This window comes from Zonotrichia albicollis, chromosome 3 (assembly GCF_047830755.1).
Source record: "Zonotrichia albicollis isolate bZonAlb1 chromosome 3, bZonAlb1.hap1, whole genome shotgun sequence".
In the NCBI taxonomy this organism is placed as follows: domain Eukaryota; kingdom Metazoa; phylum Chordata; class Aves; order Passeriformes; family Passerellidae; genus Zonotrichia; species Zonotrichia albicollis.
The window spans coordinates 21,176,281-21,196,965 of NC_133821.1; the positions used below are offsets into that span (position 1 = coordinate 21,176,281).

A 20,685-nucleotide genomic window follows, 5' to 3' on the forward strand; every position below is an offset into this window, starting at 1 on the left:
ATGGGACAGCCAAGCTATAACCAAAGCCACCTTCTGCAAAAGCACAAACGCTCTTTACTGCGGTGACGATCTCCATCTGCAGCACACAGCTGAGTCATCCCTGTTATCCCCAGCAGATGGCAAAGGCAGGAATTTGTTACTGTACTTAAAGCAATCTCTCCCTTCCCTCCAAGGCTCCTTACATTTGGCACTTGCCTGGGCTCCCAGGGAGCTGTGCCCACCCACAGATCCGAGGCACAGCTCCTCCATGCTGAGCATTCCACACACAGCGACATTCCCTGGGAGTGCCAAGGAGCAGAGGCAGTGCCAACACAGGAGGCACTTTGCACAAAGCGTGTTTATTAGCTGTGACACAGAACACAGCATTTGCAAAGAGCTAAGGAAGAAGACAGCTGCTGTGGCTCCTCTAATTACCTCTCCCCAGACATCAACAGCAATTTACAATTTGGATGATGTTGCTGGAACTAAGTATGATCTAGATCCACACACAAGCTCTCCTCCTCACTTTTATAGGCCATGTGTTATATGAGAATTACAACTATTCAAACTGTTTCTATGAGTTAGGTTATCTCCTGCAAGGCTTTTTATTGCACATTCTCCTTTTGCTACTGGAAGATACAGAATTTGCTGTAAACAGTAATCAGATAATCACATCTTGTTACGAGGACAAGCCAGCAGGATTTGCTATTAGGAGCTCTCTAATCTATCACATCAAAACAAAGAACATTTGAGATGTTTGGTAAAAATTATGCTTCTTAACACATTTCCCAACAAAGGTAAGAAATAAAAATTTTAAATAGTCAGTATATAGAGCAGGTAGAACATTAGCCTCACATATATCCAAATTAAATTCTGAGTTACTCTACTCCTACGGCATCTTGAAATATTTACTGTGTTCATCTCCTGCTGTTTTGCTGCTAACAAAAATTTAAAAGAATACACAGGAAGTCTGACAAATTAAAACATCATCAAGATTAATTGCACAAAGAGGATAAAACATTTCAAACAGTTGCACCCTTGAAAGATCAAAAGCTTTCCTCCCCTGCCAGTAGTTCTGAACAGCTTTATGGGCAAAAAAATCAGCAGTGAAGACAAAACTGAAAATGTATGCAGGCACATGAAACTGCAAAGACTCAGTAGATATTCTAAGCCCAATAGTATACATGGGTTAAGAAGTAGTAAAAAGCAATCACACAGAGAGAATTAAGCAGAAAATCTTCAACCTGAGGATGAGTACCCACACTCTACCTGTACCTGCAGCACTGAGAATAAATATGGTGTTGACTTAGAAACTCAATTACCTGGGAATTTGCTAATGTTTTGTATGATAAAATAAGCACAACCTCCACCCTCTGTGATATTTTAGACCTATGCAAGACAAGCACCTCCTCAGTGTCATGTCCTGCTCCCCTCAGATGTGCAGCATGCATTTTGTGGCTCTATGGCTACACAGTCGAGTGATTTTTCTCAATTCAAGCTGTGAGTGAAACAAGGGGATGAGACTCACCCATGTTTGTCTGGACTCTCCTCTGACAGGATTTCGCTGCTGCTCTCATCAATGGCATGGACACGAGCAATATATTCTCCACTCTGCTGGTAAAACTTGTACACAGCCACTTGAACCACACATTGATCACTGTTGCTCCTCAGCCAAGGGCTCAGGATGGTGGGGCTCGGCCTCTCTGATGTGTTGAGAAACAGAAAAGAACCTGGAACAGAGGGTGCAACAAAAAAGCTTTGACAATTAGAAAAACCTCAAGGCCTCCTAGATTACAGATTAATCATTTCAAGCTTTATATCTCAGCTCATTCTGCAGCCCTTCCATACCTCATTTGCCAACTAGTTTGGAAAGCTTGCCCATTTTCTATTAAACCTATTATGATTAAAACAACACTTCAAGTCACCTCTGAACGGTCCAAAGTAAAAATTATATTTAGATTTAACTCCCAGAAGACAAAAGCCCACACGGGTGATTAAGGAGTTTCAGCTTTAGATTCTTGTCTTTAACCTCTCAGATCTGGTTCAGACCCAAGTATATTAGCATCGGTTCTGCTGGATCCTGATTTGACAGCTCTGGTATATACATATTTATTTTTAACACTTTACACTGTATCTAGTTCTTTCACCCAAATAAGGAACACAAATTCAATAGCTTTTCTTTTGCTCTTCTATAAACAGAAGACTGCAGCAGTTTTAAGTCTAATATTAGAGACAGGATAAAGGTCTGACACAGTTTCACGTCTTCAGCAATTCATTCTAATGTATTAATTTTATATGCAGCTAATCCACATTAAACATTTCATTATTATCCACTACATTGACTCCCTCGGCCTAATTCTATTTCAATACAATCTGAGGCTTATCCAGTGGGACAGAGGTAATGTATTTTCATCCCATTGCTGCTCATTTCAGGTGAGTCAAATGACTCCCTTTTGGCAGCTGACTAATTTATCAATTTGTCCACAGAACAAGCACACTGGGGCCTGTAGCTGGCAAATGAAAGGGACCAACCCTCAGAGCAAGAAAATCATGATATTCCACAAATTCTAGCAAGACTGGTCAGGAAATGAAATCTCATTGTCTTCATTACCTGGAGCATCCATTAATGCAGCCTGTCTGTTAATACTGAAAACATGCAGGTCTGATGAAGAGTAATTTCATTGAGAGAGAAATTAAGGCTCAACAGGGCTGTAATTGAAGCTTATTTTCAAATGTGCATGAATTTCAGCCAGAGCAGAAGCTTGTGTTTGAAAATGCCAAGGTTGCAGCTTCAGAGAAATGATCTCCCACATCACTGAGCATGGCTCATGTGATGTCCAGGCTGTCTGAGGAATGCTGTTGAGGAGCTACAAATGGATCCTTCTCCTTTTCACCTCAGTGGGTAAGCTCTGGAGCAGGAGGTGCAAAGCAGCCACTCTGAGCTCCTGCAGCAGAGTTCTCCTTCCATGAGGCATCTGGTGAATTGTCCTTACTTTATTGTCCTCAATTCTCTCACTGAACTGAGAGTCAAGAGCGCAGACTTTAACAGCTCACAGTCAGGTGCTGGTTTAGAACATAGGAACTGCACTGGTGTTCACTCATGTCCCCTCTGAAAAAGTCTGATTTGGCAAATCATCTCAGGTCACACAAAGGGCAATAGCGGAAGGGCTACAAATGAAAACTGGATTCCTATCAAACACTGTCTCCCTCACATACATACATTTATCATACACAGCATTTTTGATATATTCGTCAAAAACAGTGTTTTTGACATTTACACCACATTAATGACACCTAAAACTAGAAAACATCTGTACTGAAAGAAACATTAAGAAATACATAAAGTACAGCCTGCTCATATGTCAAGATTTTGAAACAGAGGAGAGTGAAATGCAGTCACAGCTTTTTTCCTTAATAACAAGATTCCTATGTCTAAATAATAGACTTTAATACAGTTATTAATGGAATTGTTTGATGAATTTAACCAAAGTTTTTGCCAGTCATTTTTGTTGGTCAGTAAAAGAGGAAAAAGCCCAATGACACAAAATCCAGATACATGTGTCATCCTTCCCTGTCTCTGCCTTTTGTTGCAAACAAAAGAGAATTAGAGCAGTAAATCTTGTGGCTTTAATTTTACCATCCCCATAAGAACAATGAAATCTCTGACATGAAAGGGAGCAGAGAGATTTCTGCTGGTGGCAGAAAGACACTAAGTGTTGTAATAATTGCTGATGGTAACTTGCCAGGTGCAAGAGCCATTTGCACATCTTACTGCCTTGCAACAGGGAGTCAGATTTTAAAAATAACAAACAAAGGCAGCTCTTATTCCCTCTTTTCTTGCAGTAGCTCTAAATCAAGGGAGCTGCCAAGGATAGTTCCTCTTATGCCCTGACTTGAGGTCAGGTTTGAATCATCAATGAAGTCCAGCAGTAGGCCAGGGTGGCTGCTACAGCAAATTTGTGAGTCACAAATCTCCTTTGTTCTGACTTCTTTATTCCTACTCTCTGTCTGCAGGGCTCACGCTGTGCAGTTGCAACTTATTACTCATCACATGGCCAGTTGTACCTACTGGTGTATATTGCTCAAAGGAGCACAGTTTTGCCATGGTGGGGTTACCCCAGCACACTCTGCCAGGATGCTGTTCCCAGCAGGAACCAGCTGCTGTGAAGTGGCAATCATTGCAGACATCATTGCAAGAGGCACAGCTCCACAATGGATTACACTGTGCTGGCCTCACCACCAACACAGTCTGGTCAGAAATGTCCTCCCAGTGCACACTTTTGGGGAGATCACCTACCTGGGAAAATACTAGAGCTAAAAGGGATTGCATTTTTTATAATACATACATATTTGTTTTATTTTAAAAGAGGAGGGAATAAACACAACTTTGTTCTTGCTTTTGAAAGCTCAGCTATCTCATGGGTGACTTCCTTGTCTGCAGCAGCGTTCTCCTTCTGCTCTTATTGCTCTTTTAGTTTTTAAGTGCCAAGCAAGGAACTATCAGAGCATCACTTAGCTCTGGTGTTATGGGAACAGTTTCCCAAGTTGAAATGGAGGTACTTAGTTTAATACCACAGACATTTTCTTATACAGCAGAATTTGAAGATTCTGGGATTAAGCCATAGCACCCACAAAGGAATAATTAATGAATCTGATGTAAGAAATGATAGATTTTGAACAGAAATCCCTATGCTTCTCCCTTCCCTCAAAAGCACAATCTCTCAGGCACTGCCTGACACAGTTTCCTGGGATCAACATGACCACCATTTCCAGGATCAGCCTAGAGACTGCTCCTTGGAGTTAAGGGATCACCTGGAGATCGATTCCACATCCCTGCCAAGGGATACAAGAACATTCTATTTCACAGCAAGAGACTTTCTCAGCAAAACCAGAAGCTGCCTGTTCACCTGTATTTCCCCACAGTGGGAATCCATGTGGCATGCTCTGAGATCATTCTGTAGGCTGTATGACTCTAAGGTTCCAGCTAGAATTTCCTTGCCATTATTTTCTCCTATTGGCTTGCAGCTCTAATAAGGCTCTTGGGATCCCCCTGGGTGAATAGAATAGAAAAAGCACTGCAGCTTCCACCAAACTTCTGCTGCTACTTAGATACCAGGGGACATAAGCTGAGATGAAAGGTGCCATCATGGTTCAGGCTGCCAGTGTGACATTCTGCTGCTCAGGACTCTGGAGGGTCTGTTATTTATCACAAAGATCTTCACCAATGAGTCACTGCAGGACTCTTTTGCTACAGGTTTTAAATTGGACCCTAGCTGCACAATGTGATGCTGATCTTGAAGAGAACGCAGTTAAAATAATGAAATTGTAACTAGATATACACCCACACACCCAGGCACTTAGCACTTCTGGGGTCCTGACCACATTCATCATCATCATCACACAGAAGCCAAGGTTTGCAGAGGGAACAGCAGTCAGTATTTTGCCCCCAATATGTTTGTGTTATATGACAGAAAAACTACTAGCTAATACTGCTCTGTGGTGTTCCAGAAAGTGCTGGTCTAAATGGAAATACTTTATTTTTCATATTCCCTCTAAACACTCACATACTGTGTGACAAACCTACCAATAATATTCAGCTTCTAATGATAATTTTTCTCTGCCTATTTTAAATAGCTGCAGTCATAAGGCAGTGGTTTTACTCATCCTCATATGTTGTGTCTGATAACATCTCTGGCAACTTGCTGTCACTTCAGACAAACACACATGAAAAGATATTTATGCTTTAAGCACAGTAGATTATTGCAGTTGACATAAAAGGAATATTACAAGACAAATTAATATATCCTGCATGAAAAATCGCTGTTGATCCCTTGGAAACTTGTTTACAACATTTTAACATTCATGTCACACAAGGGGAAGGATGGTTTATCAGCTTAGTAGCAAGATGTTTTTGAGGTGATGAAGACAGCCTCAAGTTCTGCTGTTCAGGACTAATGAGGTAACAGATTATTTATAAACAAGAAAATTGATGTTAAAGTACTATGCAGGCACACTATGAACAAAGCACCTGTCCAAAAAAAGTTCTCAAACGGAGAAATACAAACTGGTAAGCCTACTACTTAAACCCATATCAGCAACAAAGCCCACTCCCACAATCTCTGGCCCAACATCCTTATCTGATGTGAATGCACAAACCACTTGAAACTCAAGCCAGGGAATGCTGAAGCAACCTTGAGATGCTCTCAACACAGAGCCATTCCTCTGGTAATGTCATTCCTGAAGGTAAACTTGGAATCCTATTGCAAGCCCCTTGAAAAGCTGGTCATCTGGCAGCTACCCAACAGCTCTGAATGCACCCTGCTAACTGCTCATATCCTAAATCCTTCCTGGTCAGTCCTGGGGGAAAAGCAGGGACAGAGCCAGGTCAGGCTCTTCTGCTCAACAATCTCATGATGCTCATCGAGGTCAGTGCAACTCCATTGCATCCTTGGAACTTTCTGAGTCAGCAGCCCAGGAAAAACGTGTGGAGTCCAAAAAGGGAGCAGCCTGAGAAGTCACATTGGGAAACAGGGGTCCTCAGCAAAGTTTTCACCTCAGAAAACAGCAAACAGCTCTTCTGGGACAAATACATTGAGGCAATTCCTCAGCTTGCAGCTGAAGTCTAGGATTTCCAGCATGTGATGGGGTTGACCTAATGAAGAGCAGCTCTGTGAAGGACCAGGAAGCCTCAGTGGGTGACAAATTGACTGTGAGCCAGCAGTGTGTCCTTGCAGCCAGGAGGGACCATGGGATCCTGGAATACATTGGGAACTGTGGCCAGCAGGGCAATGGAGCTGATCCTGCCCCTCTGCTTGGCCCTAGTGAGGCCACACCAGCAGTTCTGTGTCCAGTTCTGGGCTCCTTGGTACAAGACAGACACAGAGCTGCTGGAGAGGCCACAGAGATGGTGAGGGGTTTCTCTCTCTTGTGAGTAGAGACTGCAGGATCTGGGCCTGTTCAGTGTGGAGAAGAGAATACTGAGAGGAGATCTCATCAATGCATGTAAATATCTCAGGGTGCCAAGGGGAGGGTGCCAGGCTCTGTTCAGTGGTGCCCAGAGGATGAGGAGCAGTGTCTGCAAACTGAAACACAAGAAGTTCCACCTCAGCATGGGGAGGAATTTCTTTACACTGAGGGTGGCAGAGCCCTGGCACAGCTGTCCAGGGGGGCTGTGCAGTCTCCCTCCCTGCAGACATCCAGAGCCCACCTGGACACGTCCTGTGCCACCTGCTCCAGGTGACCCTGCCCTGGCAGGGGGTTGGAATGGAGGACTTCCTGAGATCCCTTCCAACCCTCACAATTCTGTGATTCTGTGAAAAGCAAGACTCAAAATACAGCTAGGCTGCCTTAATCTGATCACACTTATAAAGCAGCAATTTAACAGTCTTTGCAAAACTGATAGATTGTTATTCTGAACATAAACTCCATCTTCCTACTAAAAGGATTTTATTACCTTTCACGTACAAGTTCAATACCCTACCAGATTAAATTAGAGCTGTAAAAACTATTAACAGTCAACGTCTGTTGGGGACTGTACAGTAGAAAAAAATTATTTAAATCAAGTTTTATAGTCTTTAGAGATGCTGACTGGAGAGAACATTTCCACTAGTATCACAAAACATCCCGCAGAGCTGGTCTTTGCATTCTTCATTTCACACTTGACTTTCAAATTAACTATTCAAGCAAAACTCTCGTAGCAGGAGCTCAATAGTTGGCAAAAGCCATGAAAGAACTGGGCACTACCTGAGTGACAACATTAAAGAAAATATTCTGTTATACTTTTTTCTGGGCTTATATACACAGATTTTCTAATTGCCTCATCAAGGCTCCAAAATCTGCTGAATGTGAGGAATGTGAATGGTCTCCAGTGCTGAGTGCAATGTGACTGCATAAGCATCAGAAGATTTGCAACCTGCTATACTTGCCTTGGACTTAAAATTCATGGAGGTAACAACCTTTGAATTATTACAAAATTTGGAGCTGAACAATTCTTAACCATCTAATTATGGTAATTGGATGATATCTTACCTCTCTGGGAGTCGATCAGAGTTCTGCCATTAGCTGAAATAGAACAAGGATTTCACTTCCAATACCGAGCAGGAGTGTGAGCACGTTTCTCTGGATGATGCAAGAGCAATTCAGAAGCCCTAATGAGTTCATACTAACTCTGGTGGGCATGTCATACATTTTACAAATGGACAAGTTAGGGCAGACATTAAAGAACTGCAAACAGCATGCAGCCAAGATTGGTATCAGAACTGAGATCTGGAAGTCAAAACTCTTTCAACTTATCTTCTATTTCAAGTATTTCTCATTTCCTAAGTATAAAGGGGAAGGCCAATAATCCATCAAAGAAAATAAAGTAAAATTTTGTCCTGTTACTAAGGCATCAAGCAAATTTGATTTGCCCCATATGATTTCTTCTAAATTCAATGGCTTCACTCATAGATAATCTTGTCCCTCAAACAACTAGTGTTCACTGCCACCCTTGGGAACTGCAGCGGTGTTACAGAAATGTGACTTGAAGCTAGGAAAGACAGGAGCCCTTCATTTTCTCACGCTCCAGTCCCAGAAATTTTCTTTATTATTTTAACTATTCTCTTGGAGGCAACCTTGAAGCCATACACACAGAGGGAGGAGTCTCTCAGCAGTGACCTTCACACAATTCTTTCACAGATTTCCCCTGTCACTTCCCTATGCTCAGGTGCAGCATGTGAGCTGCAATCCAAATTAATACCTCCTAAAGATTTATTACTATTTATCAATTTAAACTCCAATAATCCCTAGCATAGTCATATGGAAAAACTGGAGCTCATCACAGTACTCTTTAGATAGACAACAATAAAAGATGTTTTTCTCACAAAGCAGTTTAGTTCCAGTTTTTCAAAAGGAAAGTCAGATGGAAGAAGAAAACAATTAAAAGCTCCAGGTATTGCCTTCTGTAACAAGAGCTAGAGCCAGATGCTGTTACAGCCCAATTCCTAAATGACTCAGCAACGTTTGCTCCCAGCTAAAAAGCACTGAACTGAAAAAAAGTAGTTAGTTAATTAAAAACTTAAAATTCAATGCTGAAGTTAAAATCTTTGCTTGAGAATGACAGAAGAGTCTTTAAATAATTCTGCCTTGCACAGCTGATTAGCCAACATGCATCTTCTCTTTTGCTGCTGACAGAGGTGAACAGCAAGCTGCTTTTGAGATGCCTGTTCTGAGACGAGAGGATGGGAGAATTTTCTGTCATCATGAGCAAGACAGACCTAAAGGGAAAGCTGAGAGGAAGCTGGTCCTGTCAGTAAAAACAGAGAGGCAGAATGCCTGTTCAGGAGCTCAGTGTGTGCAGTAGTTACAGGAAGGGTGTGAAAGGAAGCCTAGTGCTGTGCCTCTAGTTGCTGTTTTGCCCTCGAGTGTGCTTATTCGGTTACACTCAGGAAGCTGGAAGCTCAAAAATTAAGTTCAGCAATACTGTGACGCACAAGTACCTGAATGGAAATGTGCCTGGAACAGAATTGCAGTTCAGTGATGTCAGAAACCACGTTAAATAAATGGTTAGTACTGCAGGTTAGTCCTATGAAGAACTAGAAAGCCACAAGAGAAGGCACCTAATTAAATCTCTGTGGTCTAGCCCTCCTCCTTCTGCATTCTCTGTCAGGATTAAACTCATCACACAGAAGCTGCCATTATGTCAGCTTTATGTGCACAAGAGTCATAACTCAGACCATTGGAGAACTATGACATTGGTTCACAGATAACATAAATAAGATAAATCATGACAAGATGATGCATTTTAATGTCCCGTACATTTCAATTTGTTGTTGTCATCATCTTCTCCATATACACACATGTACATCCATGCACACAGTGCCAGCAGTCTATTAGCTGGCCAGCTGTCACTGTAGGTAGTGGGAAATGTGATGATCCTATCCAGAGCTTGTTAAATGCCTCATAGCATAAAGCATCTGTCACCAAATCCCTTCTCATCCTCAGGTTCAGCTATCCTTCCTCCATCTCTAGTCCACACCTGAGTTACCTGTCAGTAACTCAGGTATCATTCTACATGCCGGTTTTGTTTGGCAGACTCCTCTTCACTCATCTTTTAGCCCTAGAGGTTCCTCATACTTTCTGTGCTTTCCTAAGTCATCACTGAAAGGATGAAAAGGGAGGAAAGTGCCTTGGCACAGCAGTTAGAGGATGGAAAGAAATGCAGATGGCAGAAACCTTTCAAGGACCCTCTGCTCTACTGTGAAAGCTATCCTGGCTGCTGGTTTTCCTTCTGCTTACTCAAAAGCCCCACCTGACCTTCACATGTAAGAAAAAAAGCAAGCTTCACTCATATACCTGCTGTCAATGAGCAGACAAGTGAGGGGACAATGACCTTTCCCCTAGGTCTGATAGTGAGTTAGAATTTCTCTGAATGTTGACAGACATGCTGAAAAATGCTGAGGCAATCAATGACAGAAGATTACACAGTTTCTGTTTCTTACACAGTTTCTGTTCCCTGGACCTTCAATAATTTATGTGTTCTCCAATAACACAGTTAAACTTCACACTTAGATACCATTTTAGAAATTCAAAACATTGCAGAAAAATTAATTTATTAAACCTCAGGATGCTAAAGATCCCTTTTCCAAATTGGAAAATACAATATGAAAGTGAGGGGCTTGCCTCATAATGTGGTAAAAATCAGGCATCACACAGAATTAGTAGTCTAAACTGCTCAATTGCCAACAATCTTATTTATGATGGCAACATTTATTTGAAAGAGCTAGTTTCATCTGCTTCTTGCTGTTAAGTCTTTAATTAAAAACTCTACCTAATCTGCCTTTCCTGTGAAATAAAACAGATACTCCCTTCTATTCCAGAGACAGGTGAAAGAGGGAGTGGGGTTCAGATGAAGGCCACATGTCCTGGTGGGATGAGATCTCAGTAGACTGGACTCCAGCTGTCTGCTCTCGGTTCTGGCCTCTCCAAGTCCTTCCAGCACAAAGAAGCAAACAGCCTATCCACTGCTGTCACTGTTTTAAAATGGGATCACCGAACCAGAGGAACTGGAAGGTCCTTCCATAGGTCTCCATGCAATGTCCTTCCCTGAGCAGAACCATCACCAACACTAGGGGAGGGCAGTTACAACTTCACTCAGCCAACTCTCAAAAGCCTCCAGGCATGGAGATTTGCCAGCCTCTCTGGGCAACCCACTCCAGCACTGCACCCTGCTCCTGGTGAGTCTGTGAAATCCAACCTGGACCTCCCCAAATGGGAAGCTGCTGCCACCACCTATTGTATCCTCTGCTACGGTGGAGAAATATTTGGCTTTACCTTCTCTGTGTCTCTCTGCTGGGTGGTTGTGGCCATCTCCAGCTCACCTCTCCCCAGCCTAAGCCAGCCCAGCTCCCTGAGGGGGAACATCCTGCAGGCCCTGAACACACCCAGCCCCACTGGGCCCTGCCAGTTTCCCCACATCCTCCTTGAGCTGGGAAGGGGAGCCAAGGCAGACACAGCAATCCAGGTGTGGCCTCACCACCACTGACCAGTCCAGACTAAGCAACTTTTCCCACCTGGATGTCTCCCTCCTATCTTATTTTGGATGGCTGCCTACCCTACTTGTTATGGGTTGGGTCCTCCACAACCTGCAGGTCTTCTTCAGCAGGATTACTCAAAGGCCACCACTTCCCAGCCTGGGGAATGGGATACTCCACCAGCAAATCATGGGGCAAAAGCAGAGCTTATTACTTCTGATGGCTCCACAAGGCTCCTGTTAAGCCATTCTTCAAATTTACCAAGGCCCCTCTGGAGCAAAGTTATGCCATTCACTGCATCAGCAGAATCCCCTCTCCTTTCAGTGGAGGATCGCCTACAAATTTGACCAGTGTCTCATTTTCTAGGTCATGGCTGAGAATACTGAGCACTACCAGCCCCAGTTCTGACTGTCCCAATCCATGCTGCCCTTTCCTTGAACCCATGCTGTTACATGCTGAGGTCTGTAAAGGCAAAGAAATTCACTGAAATTCACGTTCCCAGTATGATCTGTCAATAAAATTGCTTTAACATGTACCAAGGAAGACTAATGGATTATTTGAAACACTTCATTCCCCCACAGGGCCTAGGAGACTCATTGAAGGCCAGAGCTCTTTACAGAGAGTTCCTCAGAAAGTCACTGCACCAGAGTCCAGGAGAATGAGGGAAAGGACAGCTGGCAGCAACAAAGAGACAGACAGTGACAGCAGCACACATAGAAACAAAGAGGAGCTTCAGTCATGTCAACAGCGACCACTGAAGCATAAGTAGCTCAAAATGTTCTTGCTACAATGACAAAACATAATTTCTGTTCCTTGTCTCCTCAGTTGGCTTTTCTTATTGTGATTGCACTGCGATTCACTTGAAAACTACAATTCTGCTGAGGAAGAGCCATTTTTCCTTACTTGTTCTGCAAACTGCCTATCACACTTTTGGGCTCTGAATACTGTGAACTGACTGAAATAATAAGGACACTACTTTTTCCAGCAGTGAAAGTGCTGGGAAAAGTCTCCTCTCTTCATGCAAGCAAATACCCATGGGGCTTCAATGTTGGTTTCACATGAGTACAAATTGTAGAAGTTCAAGCTCTCGATGCACATTATGGATGAAAGACTGTATAGGTCTTTTGCTCTAAAAACAAAAAGCATGGCCACAGGGGATCTGTCCACTGAACAGGGCATGCCAATCATCTCACATGTTGCAATCCTACCTTCAGCATGACTTACAAATCAATCCTTTGGCTCAAGAGAGAAATGTTTATCTTAAAAAACAAATTTTGACAGCACAAAGCCTAACTATAATGGAGGAACGGTACATGGGAATTTAACTAAACCATGATGCATCACTTTTGATACATGATACATGACTTTACATAACCATGATACATGACTTTTCTTCTTCCAGAAAGAATACTTAAATGTCTCTGAAATGTCACCACAGAACTAACTAAGCATTTCTACCTCAAAAAACAAACTGCCATATAGATTGTCAGGGGAAAGGTAGGTCAAGGTGTATCTGCAAAGATATACAAAGCTCTTGCAACCAACTACATTCACTTTTCAGCCTTACTGAAACTATCTAATGAGAAAAAAAATCAACTAGTCAGACTTATCATTCAGCTGGCATCCTGAACAAATTACCTTTAGCTCATTGACATTCTAATTTTCTAGAAACAGGCATAGTTATGCTAGAAAGGTTATGACTTGTGTATTTATCTTCGTTACAATTATTCTATGCTCTTTTCACTTCCATAAGATATAGCATAAATGAGAAATCCTATTTTATTTGGTTTTTGCTAGCTACAGAATGTAAGAATTACTGTCTTATTAAAAGACTATTTCTCTGCTCTAGTTTTAGTCTGGAGATAACAGAACAAGGAATGGATGGCAGGGTGAATTGGAAATGGATTGTGGCTCATAACATGGATTTTACACAGCCCAGAATGACAGTCTCAAGAGTTTAGAAGCTGGCTCTGCCCCACAGAGAAATTGCAGCTGATGGTTTCACTGAGTCCCCACCACAAAGCCATTACCATTATCAGCACCACAGTGAGCCATCTCAGTGGTAAGCTGGTGTAAACGAAACTTTTGTGGTTCCTGCACTGCAGACACAGCATGGATTTTGACCTCAGTGCTGCCTCATTCTATCTGCACTAAGCCCAAATTGCTTATCCCTGTGGAACAAAGCCCCAAGGAATGTTACTGCTGGACGGCAAGTGCAGGAGGCATAGAAGTGATTCAGGAGCCCTGGCATATGACTGGGGACAGCTTGCCTGAACACAACTATCCTCACCCCCACTTCCCACCCTGGTGACAGAAGATTTTCCTGCTAGTGGAAAACAAGTGGAAACACTTCATTTCACAAGTGATGCATTATGGTAACTGGGGCAGTATTCTGTGCAACATGGTACAGATAGAACTCAAAAGTAAGCAGAGTGAATTTAAGGTACTTCTGGGAAACCACCCTTGTTGTCCTTAAATTCACAATGTCTACAGGACAGCAAGGAAAGATGCTTAGGCCTCAGTTTTAATAAGGCTGCTTTTAAAAATCTTTTAAAAAGCCAATACTGCAAAACACCGTAGTAATAAGAGAGGAGAGATCTTACCTGTTATTTTTTATACTTTTACATCATTCACACAATTTGCCTCCATTTTGCATTTCACCTGCAGGTCACTTTTCCTTTCATGATTGTGCTGCCTTCCTTTCCTAATTGGAGGCATTAGCACAAGGCTGCCAAATCTTGTGGCAAGGGATGTTATTTAAAAACCAGACAAGATTCAGCTTTCTTTGACTTCAAACAAAACCTTATGACCACCTGTCAAATGATCCAAGGTTCAACAGACCCATGTTTTTTTGAAAGCATCACTTGTGGCCTTAAATCAGCCTGGCAGCCTTTTTTGAAGGGTGGAAAATAAACTCCCCTAGGAATAAGCCAGTGGAGGCAGCAGACATGTGAGCTGTAACACAACAGTGAAGAGGAGAGAATTCTCCTATTTCCAATGACATCCAGCCACACAGGATTTACTGCTATGGCTTTTCAATAACCCAAGTCCTACACAGAGTGAATGTGCTATAGACTGTTATGAAGTGGTTGGCAGAGACTCCATAAAGGTTACAGGAGATAGCCAAGCTTCACTGAATAATGCTCCCTCCCTCTTTGCCTTTTAGATAAAAAGAAATATTGCAAGGTCATATGCAGCAGAAATACACTGCTGACAGCACATCACTATGGAGGCTCTAATAAGCCCACAGGTGTTTGTGCATGTATGTCATAACTGACAGCATGCACTCTCACAGCTCCTGCAGGCAGCATTTTTCATCCCAACTGGCAAGGTTTTAATGGCTTTTCTATTAAACTAGTTGTTTTTGTTGGGTTTTTTAGGTGTTTTTTATTTTAAAAGAGGGAAAACAACCTGTCTTTTCAGTTCATTACAAACATGGAACTGCTCCTGAAGGGAACGTGGCAGACACTTGTAGGCTGAGAAAGCTTTCAAACCATTTCCATCTTTGAAGATGAGCTATTCAGGGTATTTAATTTAGTCAAGTCTCACTATGGCTGTAGCCCTTGTTCTAGATATGGTTGACAGGTTTTTTCCTTTAAGAAAAATGTGCAAAAGGATGTGAACAGAACTGCTGAAACAGAAAAAAACTGTGTTCTTGTGGCAGTCTTCAGCACTTAACAACTACTGAATTTTACTGTTCAGAGGAATCCCATTTTTCCTATTAAATGTAATCATACACCTACCAACACGACTCTCGCATTGGGAAGAAAGATACAGCAGTCACTTTCAACTTCTGGCATTCTTGTAAGAAAATTAAGTGATTTGGAACTCTGAACAGACGGAGATGGAGACAAGAAGGAAGCGGTTGAGGTGTGTGAAACCAGCATCCTCTCTCCAAAGCTATAATTCAGCATACCAGCATAAACAAATGAGATGTGGAATCTTTAAACCTTTGTGATTTGAAATACTTGATGTTCAAACCTCTGCCAGGAACTAAACACTCTGATATGAAAGCTAAAAATGACAGGGCTGACTTACAGTGACCATCTCTTGCTATGCTTTCTTTATACACTGGGCCCTTCCAACCCAAACACTTACAAACATGTCAGTGAGTTTTCACACCATTTTTCAATTTGCATAGAAAGTAGAACTGAAGTCAGTACAAGCATACTGACTGGATGTCACACTTAGGAAGTTTAAATAAGACCTACTAATCCTACCAGCTCTTTGTGCAGATGCCTCACCTGGCATCCCTTTCCAGCACTGTTTCTAAGACAAAGGCTTTCACATGTAGTGGATACTCCAAGGATGGCTTCTGATGCATTCAAGTTTGAATGGTAAATCAAGTTTTCATTACTGCTTGTCTAGTGAGTGTGAGAGGAGTTATTTGAAAAAAATCACATAGCAAATTTGACTGATTTTGCAAAGAAACTAATGAAAATCCACATTGATATAAGGGTGACCCTGAAACAAATTAACAGAATCACAGAATGGTTTGGGTTGGAAGGGAACTTCAAGATCATCCCGGTCCAATCTACCTGCCATGGGCAGAGACATCTTCCACTAGACCAGGGTGCTCAAAATCTCAATCAATCTGGACTTGAACACTTCCAGGAACAGAGCACTCACAGCTTCTCTGGGCAACCTGTGCCCCTGCCTCACTGCCCTCACAGAGAAGAATTTCTTCCTATTAAATAATCTCCATCTGCTCTCTGTCAATTTAAAATCATTACCACTCATCCTACCACTACCCTACCTGAAAAAGTCTTTCTCCATCTGTTTTGTAGGCCCCCTTTAAGAGCTGGGAGGCCACTGTAATGTCTCCCAGAGCCTCATCATGAATAATGTGCTTTTCTCCTTTAAAATGCTGTACAAGCTCTACCACTTTTGAAGGTTTAAAATACAAATTGCAGAATGTTTCTAAATGGAAGATTGTCTTCATTTGGAAATGGCAGACAACTAGAGCTTGGTAACCATTTTATATCACTGCACAGCCCACAAAGCCAATAAAATGCTCTTTTGAGGAAATACTAACCTGGTACAGCTAGATGGAAATCAGATATCACTTTGTATTAAGGTAAAAGCATCTACTTTGTAGTAAATGAAGTGTGCAAGACCCAAACCACACCAAATAGTGTGGTGAGAAGTGATATATAAAGCCATAAAAAACAACCTCCATGGTCCTATACACTTCAGTCTGCAATCCTTGAAAAGAGAGCAACATACAGAAAACACAACTTGATGCTATTGCTTGAAATATTAAAGTGTGTTCAAAGGTTTGAAAACAGCCTGCTATTTGAAGATTTTAACACCTTGTGTGGGAAAGATGAAGGCTGATCAAGGATCATGGTTCATAAACAATTGGAACATAAAACATTTTGAAATATAACAACACTCAAAAGAACCAAAATATTTCATATTTTCTAGGAGGGTTAAGTACTGGATAAAGCTAGCACCACCTACACTACAGCATACAGAATAATCTTGGCTTCATAGAAATAATAGTGGCAATTTGTTCCTTGGCCTCTAGACTTCCAGCAGGACTATAAATTTATGACAGATGCTTTCTGGTACGTGGATACTCACCCAGACAGAAACAGAGTTGCAGCTGCCATTTATTTCATGAAGATCACCCTAAAACCTTCAGAGCTGGTTAATGTTGGCCTTTGTAATTCAGATACTTTTAATGTAGTATCCTTCCTCCCTAGCTAGCTGCTTAAAAAAATCAAATCATATCTGCTTTTCCATTTTGTCAATGATGTACCCTCTCATGGGTGCTGACACTTCCTTCAATTCTGCAGTTATTATTTCAGATAGATTAGAAAGATCTGTCCTGCCTTAGCACTCAGCATATCAGCTGAGACTTAGGACTATCTCAATTATAAGAGAACTGTCATTTTTTGGGGAAAATGCTCTAATGTCTGTCATAGTTCCTTAGTATGATGGTCAGGTTGAAACTAAAACCTTTATATAGTGAGAAAACAAAGACACTTCTAGAGCAACATTTATTCTCCTATGGCTAGAAAATTACCTACTTCAGTCATGAATAAAATCAATCCTTATCTTCTATAAGTAAAGGAACTATTCCACACTTTCTCTCTCCCTCTTTTAGCATTCACAAAGTACCAAGCCTAGCGACTACATCACTCCTTGTATGCACATGGCACCTACTGCAAGGAGAGGAAAAGGAAATCCCACATAGAGAATGTGTGTGCTGGTTCTGAGTGCTTCTCCTGTTCCTTGCAAAGGTAGCTTTTCTATATGTATTTTTTTTAATCTTCCTAAAACATAAGAGGATGTATAGTTTGAAAGAAGAAATCTGTGTTTTTTCATGAAAGCAAATAGTATTTTCCAGTCAGCTCTGCTTACATCTCACCATGCATGGAACACTCATGGTGACAGGGGACTGCTTTGTGCTGCCTCGATAACAAGACAATTACAAAGTATCTGAAAAATACGGCCTCCTATGAAATTACACTGTAGTTAATGAAGCACAGATACTGCCCCTAAAATGGAAAGAAAACCAAAAAAACAAAACCCAACAGCCCAGAAACCTGTCTATTAGATGTAGTAATAATCTGGCCATGAAATGATAAAGGTTTGACAACCCATAAATTGCAAGCATTCAGTTTGGCTGTTGGGAAATTGCTTGCATACAAGTCACCTCAAATCCAATAACCTTTCTTGAAAGTTTGATTATAAGTGAGATTATAACTCTATTATATTAATCACTGCAGAAGAAGCAGACAAAATCCCCCACACCAGACAACATCCTAATTGAGAACAATAAGAAAGATGAATAACATATGGTGGTTCACATAGGTGCCATGGCACTGTAATTGCTAAATTTAATTAAAGGGAAAAGAAGTTGAAGATTCTGTTACTGCTATGATTTGCATATTTCAGTTCAAAAAAAGAAAGCCTTTCAAAAACTAGACTGTACTGAAATCAATCCTACAACAATAACAGCAAAAAATGCAGAGCATTTTTGGATAGTATATGCCAATATGAATTTGCAGTGAATATGCATACATGACAAGAGAATTGTTCATAAAAGACACATATATATTTTGCATTTCTGTAGCACTTTTCATCTGAGCCTCAAAATATGATTCATAACAGATTAATTCCCACATAATCAAATGTCACACAGGGATTTAATTTACTTGTCCAGAAAGGCAGCACATTTTAAGAAAAGGCCAGCAAGTTTTTAGGTATCAGGTAACCCTATGACATAGGGTAACAAATGAAGCAGCTCTTTTCCAACCAAGTCACATCTAAAGAGAGAGGAACATAGCCCTGCTTCAAGGTCTCAGCTGATATCCACAAGTGCCTTTTAGCAGAACACGTCTGCTGCTTAGGCAAAAGAAACAAGACTTTTTTGCACTCTCATAAAAGTTAGATTACAAATCCTCAGAAAGGGGGAATATCCTTGCACCTCATTGAGTCAAGTCCTCCTTATGGCAAACGCCTCAAACTGCCTCACAGACTGGCACACTTTGCTCTGGGGAGAAAGGAGGAAATGAAACCAAAGTCAGGGCACTGATTGTTCAGAAAGCACCACTGTGACTGCTCAGAGATGTTCTTCAGAAATGTGACCACCTACAAAATCAATGGAGAAGCTGAACAGACATGGAAGTGTCTGGCACACAGACATGAACGTGGAATCTCTCTGAGGACTTTGTACAGCTGAATTACAAAGGTGGTAAAGCAGCCATGAGAGGATGCAAGACCTAAAGAACAAGACGTGACCAAAATCACAAACATTTACACTTATTCTAAGTGGAAGCATGACACACTAAAGTTTTGTTTGTTGGTGGGCTTGTTTCTCAAGATATTGTCTTTCTGTGTTTTGTTAAGCTAAATTTTTTAAAGCCTAAACAAAAGAATGCCTTAAAATGAATCAGGATTAAGCATACCACCATCATTAGCAGGCTAAACAGCAATATGCTTCCAGGACACTGTGCTGCCTCCAGCCAAACCTCATTATCCTTCTGAACCCTAGTTAGGGAATAAATGGATTGACCTATTTATTTCATGTCTAAATTTTATTAGGGGATTAACTTATTTATTTAGCATTCAGCAGTGGCAGCAGCAAAGGTATTTGTATTCTGTGAAGTGGTCTAGGAGAGGTAAAGGGGATGACTGAATGAACTTTGCTGATGGAACTGGATGGGTGGATTCCAGCAATCAATGTCAGTTCCTGTATGTATCACTCTCTCAAGAAAGCACCCAGCAGCTTTCTTGATGGCCTTGCACACTCATTCTTAAACCACTGATATTTAATTTGCATTTTTCTTATCGCCACTTTTAGTATTTTTCCACCTGTACACATTGGTTTCTCCTTAGCTACTTCTCTGCTTGAGCAAGCCTCGCTGATACTCATCATCTCTACCAGCATCTAAATCCTGCTTGCCACCATGATCCCCCAATTTCTGCCCTCTCTCTCTCCCTTCTTTGGGATTCAGCCATGAAATCAAAGATGAATCAGATACTAGACATACACATTGTCATCAGATTAAATTTATCACAGCTGCATGTTACATTGCTTGTAATGAGGAAAACTGAAGGGGGGAAAAAAAAGGGAAAACATCATGAAATATCAGACAAGTGCCTGAATTTATCTCTGGGACCAAGCTACAAACCTAATAAATGCATAATAAAGTGTGTAGGAGCCAAGGCCATAACTCAAACAAGATCTGGCTCCCAGCACAGGGGACTTAGCAGCAAACACAACCTTTGAGGAAGTACAGCTACCATACAGTTCAGGACTCTGCATCCAGCACTTTGTGGTCTTTGGAGAAACTTTTCTTTTTGCCCCCACATTTCACTTCTAAAAATCAGAACTAGGCTTTCTATAAAAAACTTTGTAAGACAAGAAAGCAATGAAAGGCAATCAGAAGTATTTCCTGATAAATAAATGCAATCCTGTAATAAAAATAAATAAATACTTGGCCTCATCCAAAGAGCACTGAAATTTTCCATTTCAGCATCTGGGGTTTGCAGTCTTCTCATTAGCTTCAGGAAACTTTGAGATAACCTTTCTCATTTTATCTTCTACAATAGAAGTGTTTTTGTAAATGACCTTACCTTTACCAGAAATGCAGATCCCGGAAACCACTATACTACAAATAATATGAATCATGAAATATCCCTCTGAAGTACCACCAGATCAGGCAAGTCTTGTTCTGTTCTA

The 20,685-nt window shown here is 41.3% G+C and overlaps 1 protein-coding gene across 3 annotated transcripts in view; it reads right to left on the minus strand.

Moving 5' to 3' along the window:
• The window catches only part of ALK (ALK receptor tyrosine kinase), a 305,535-nt gene that overhangs the window by 162,275 nt on the left and 122,575 nt on the right, over window positions 1-20,685 (minus strand). For 2 of the 3 annotated variants that reach the window (XM_074536919.1, XM_026797338.2), the window contains exons 4-5: window positions 8,008-8,040; window positions 1,508-1,709 (exon numbers count right to left, since the gene is read on the minus strand). In XM_074536919.1, coding sequence (XP_074393020.1) covers window positions 1,508-1,709; window positions 8,008-8,040 — 235 coding nt within the window. The remainder of the gene's footprint in view (window positions 1-1,507; window positions 1,710-8,007; window positions 8,041-20,685) is intronic. The other variant, XM_014271871.3, reaches the window with a different exon arrangement.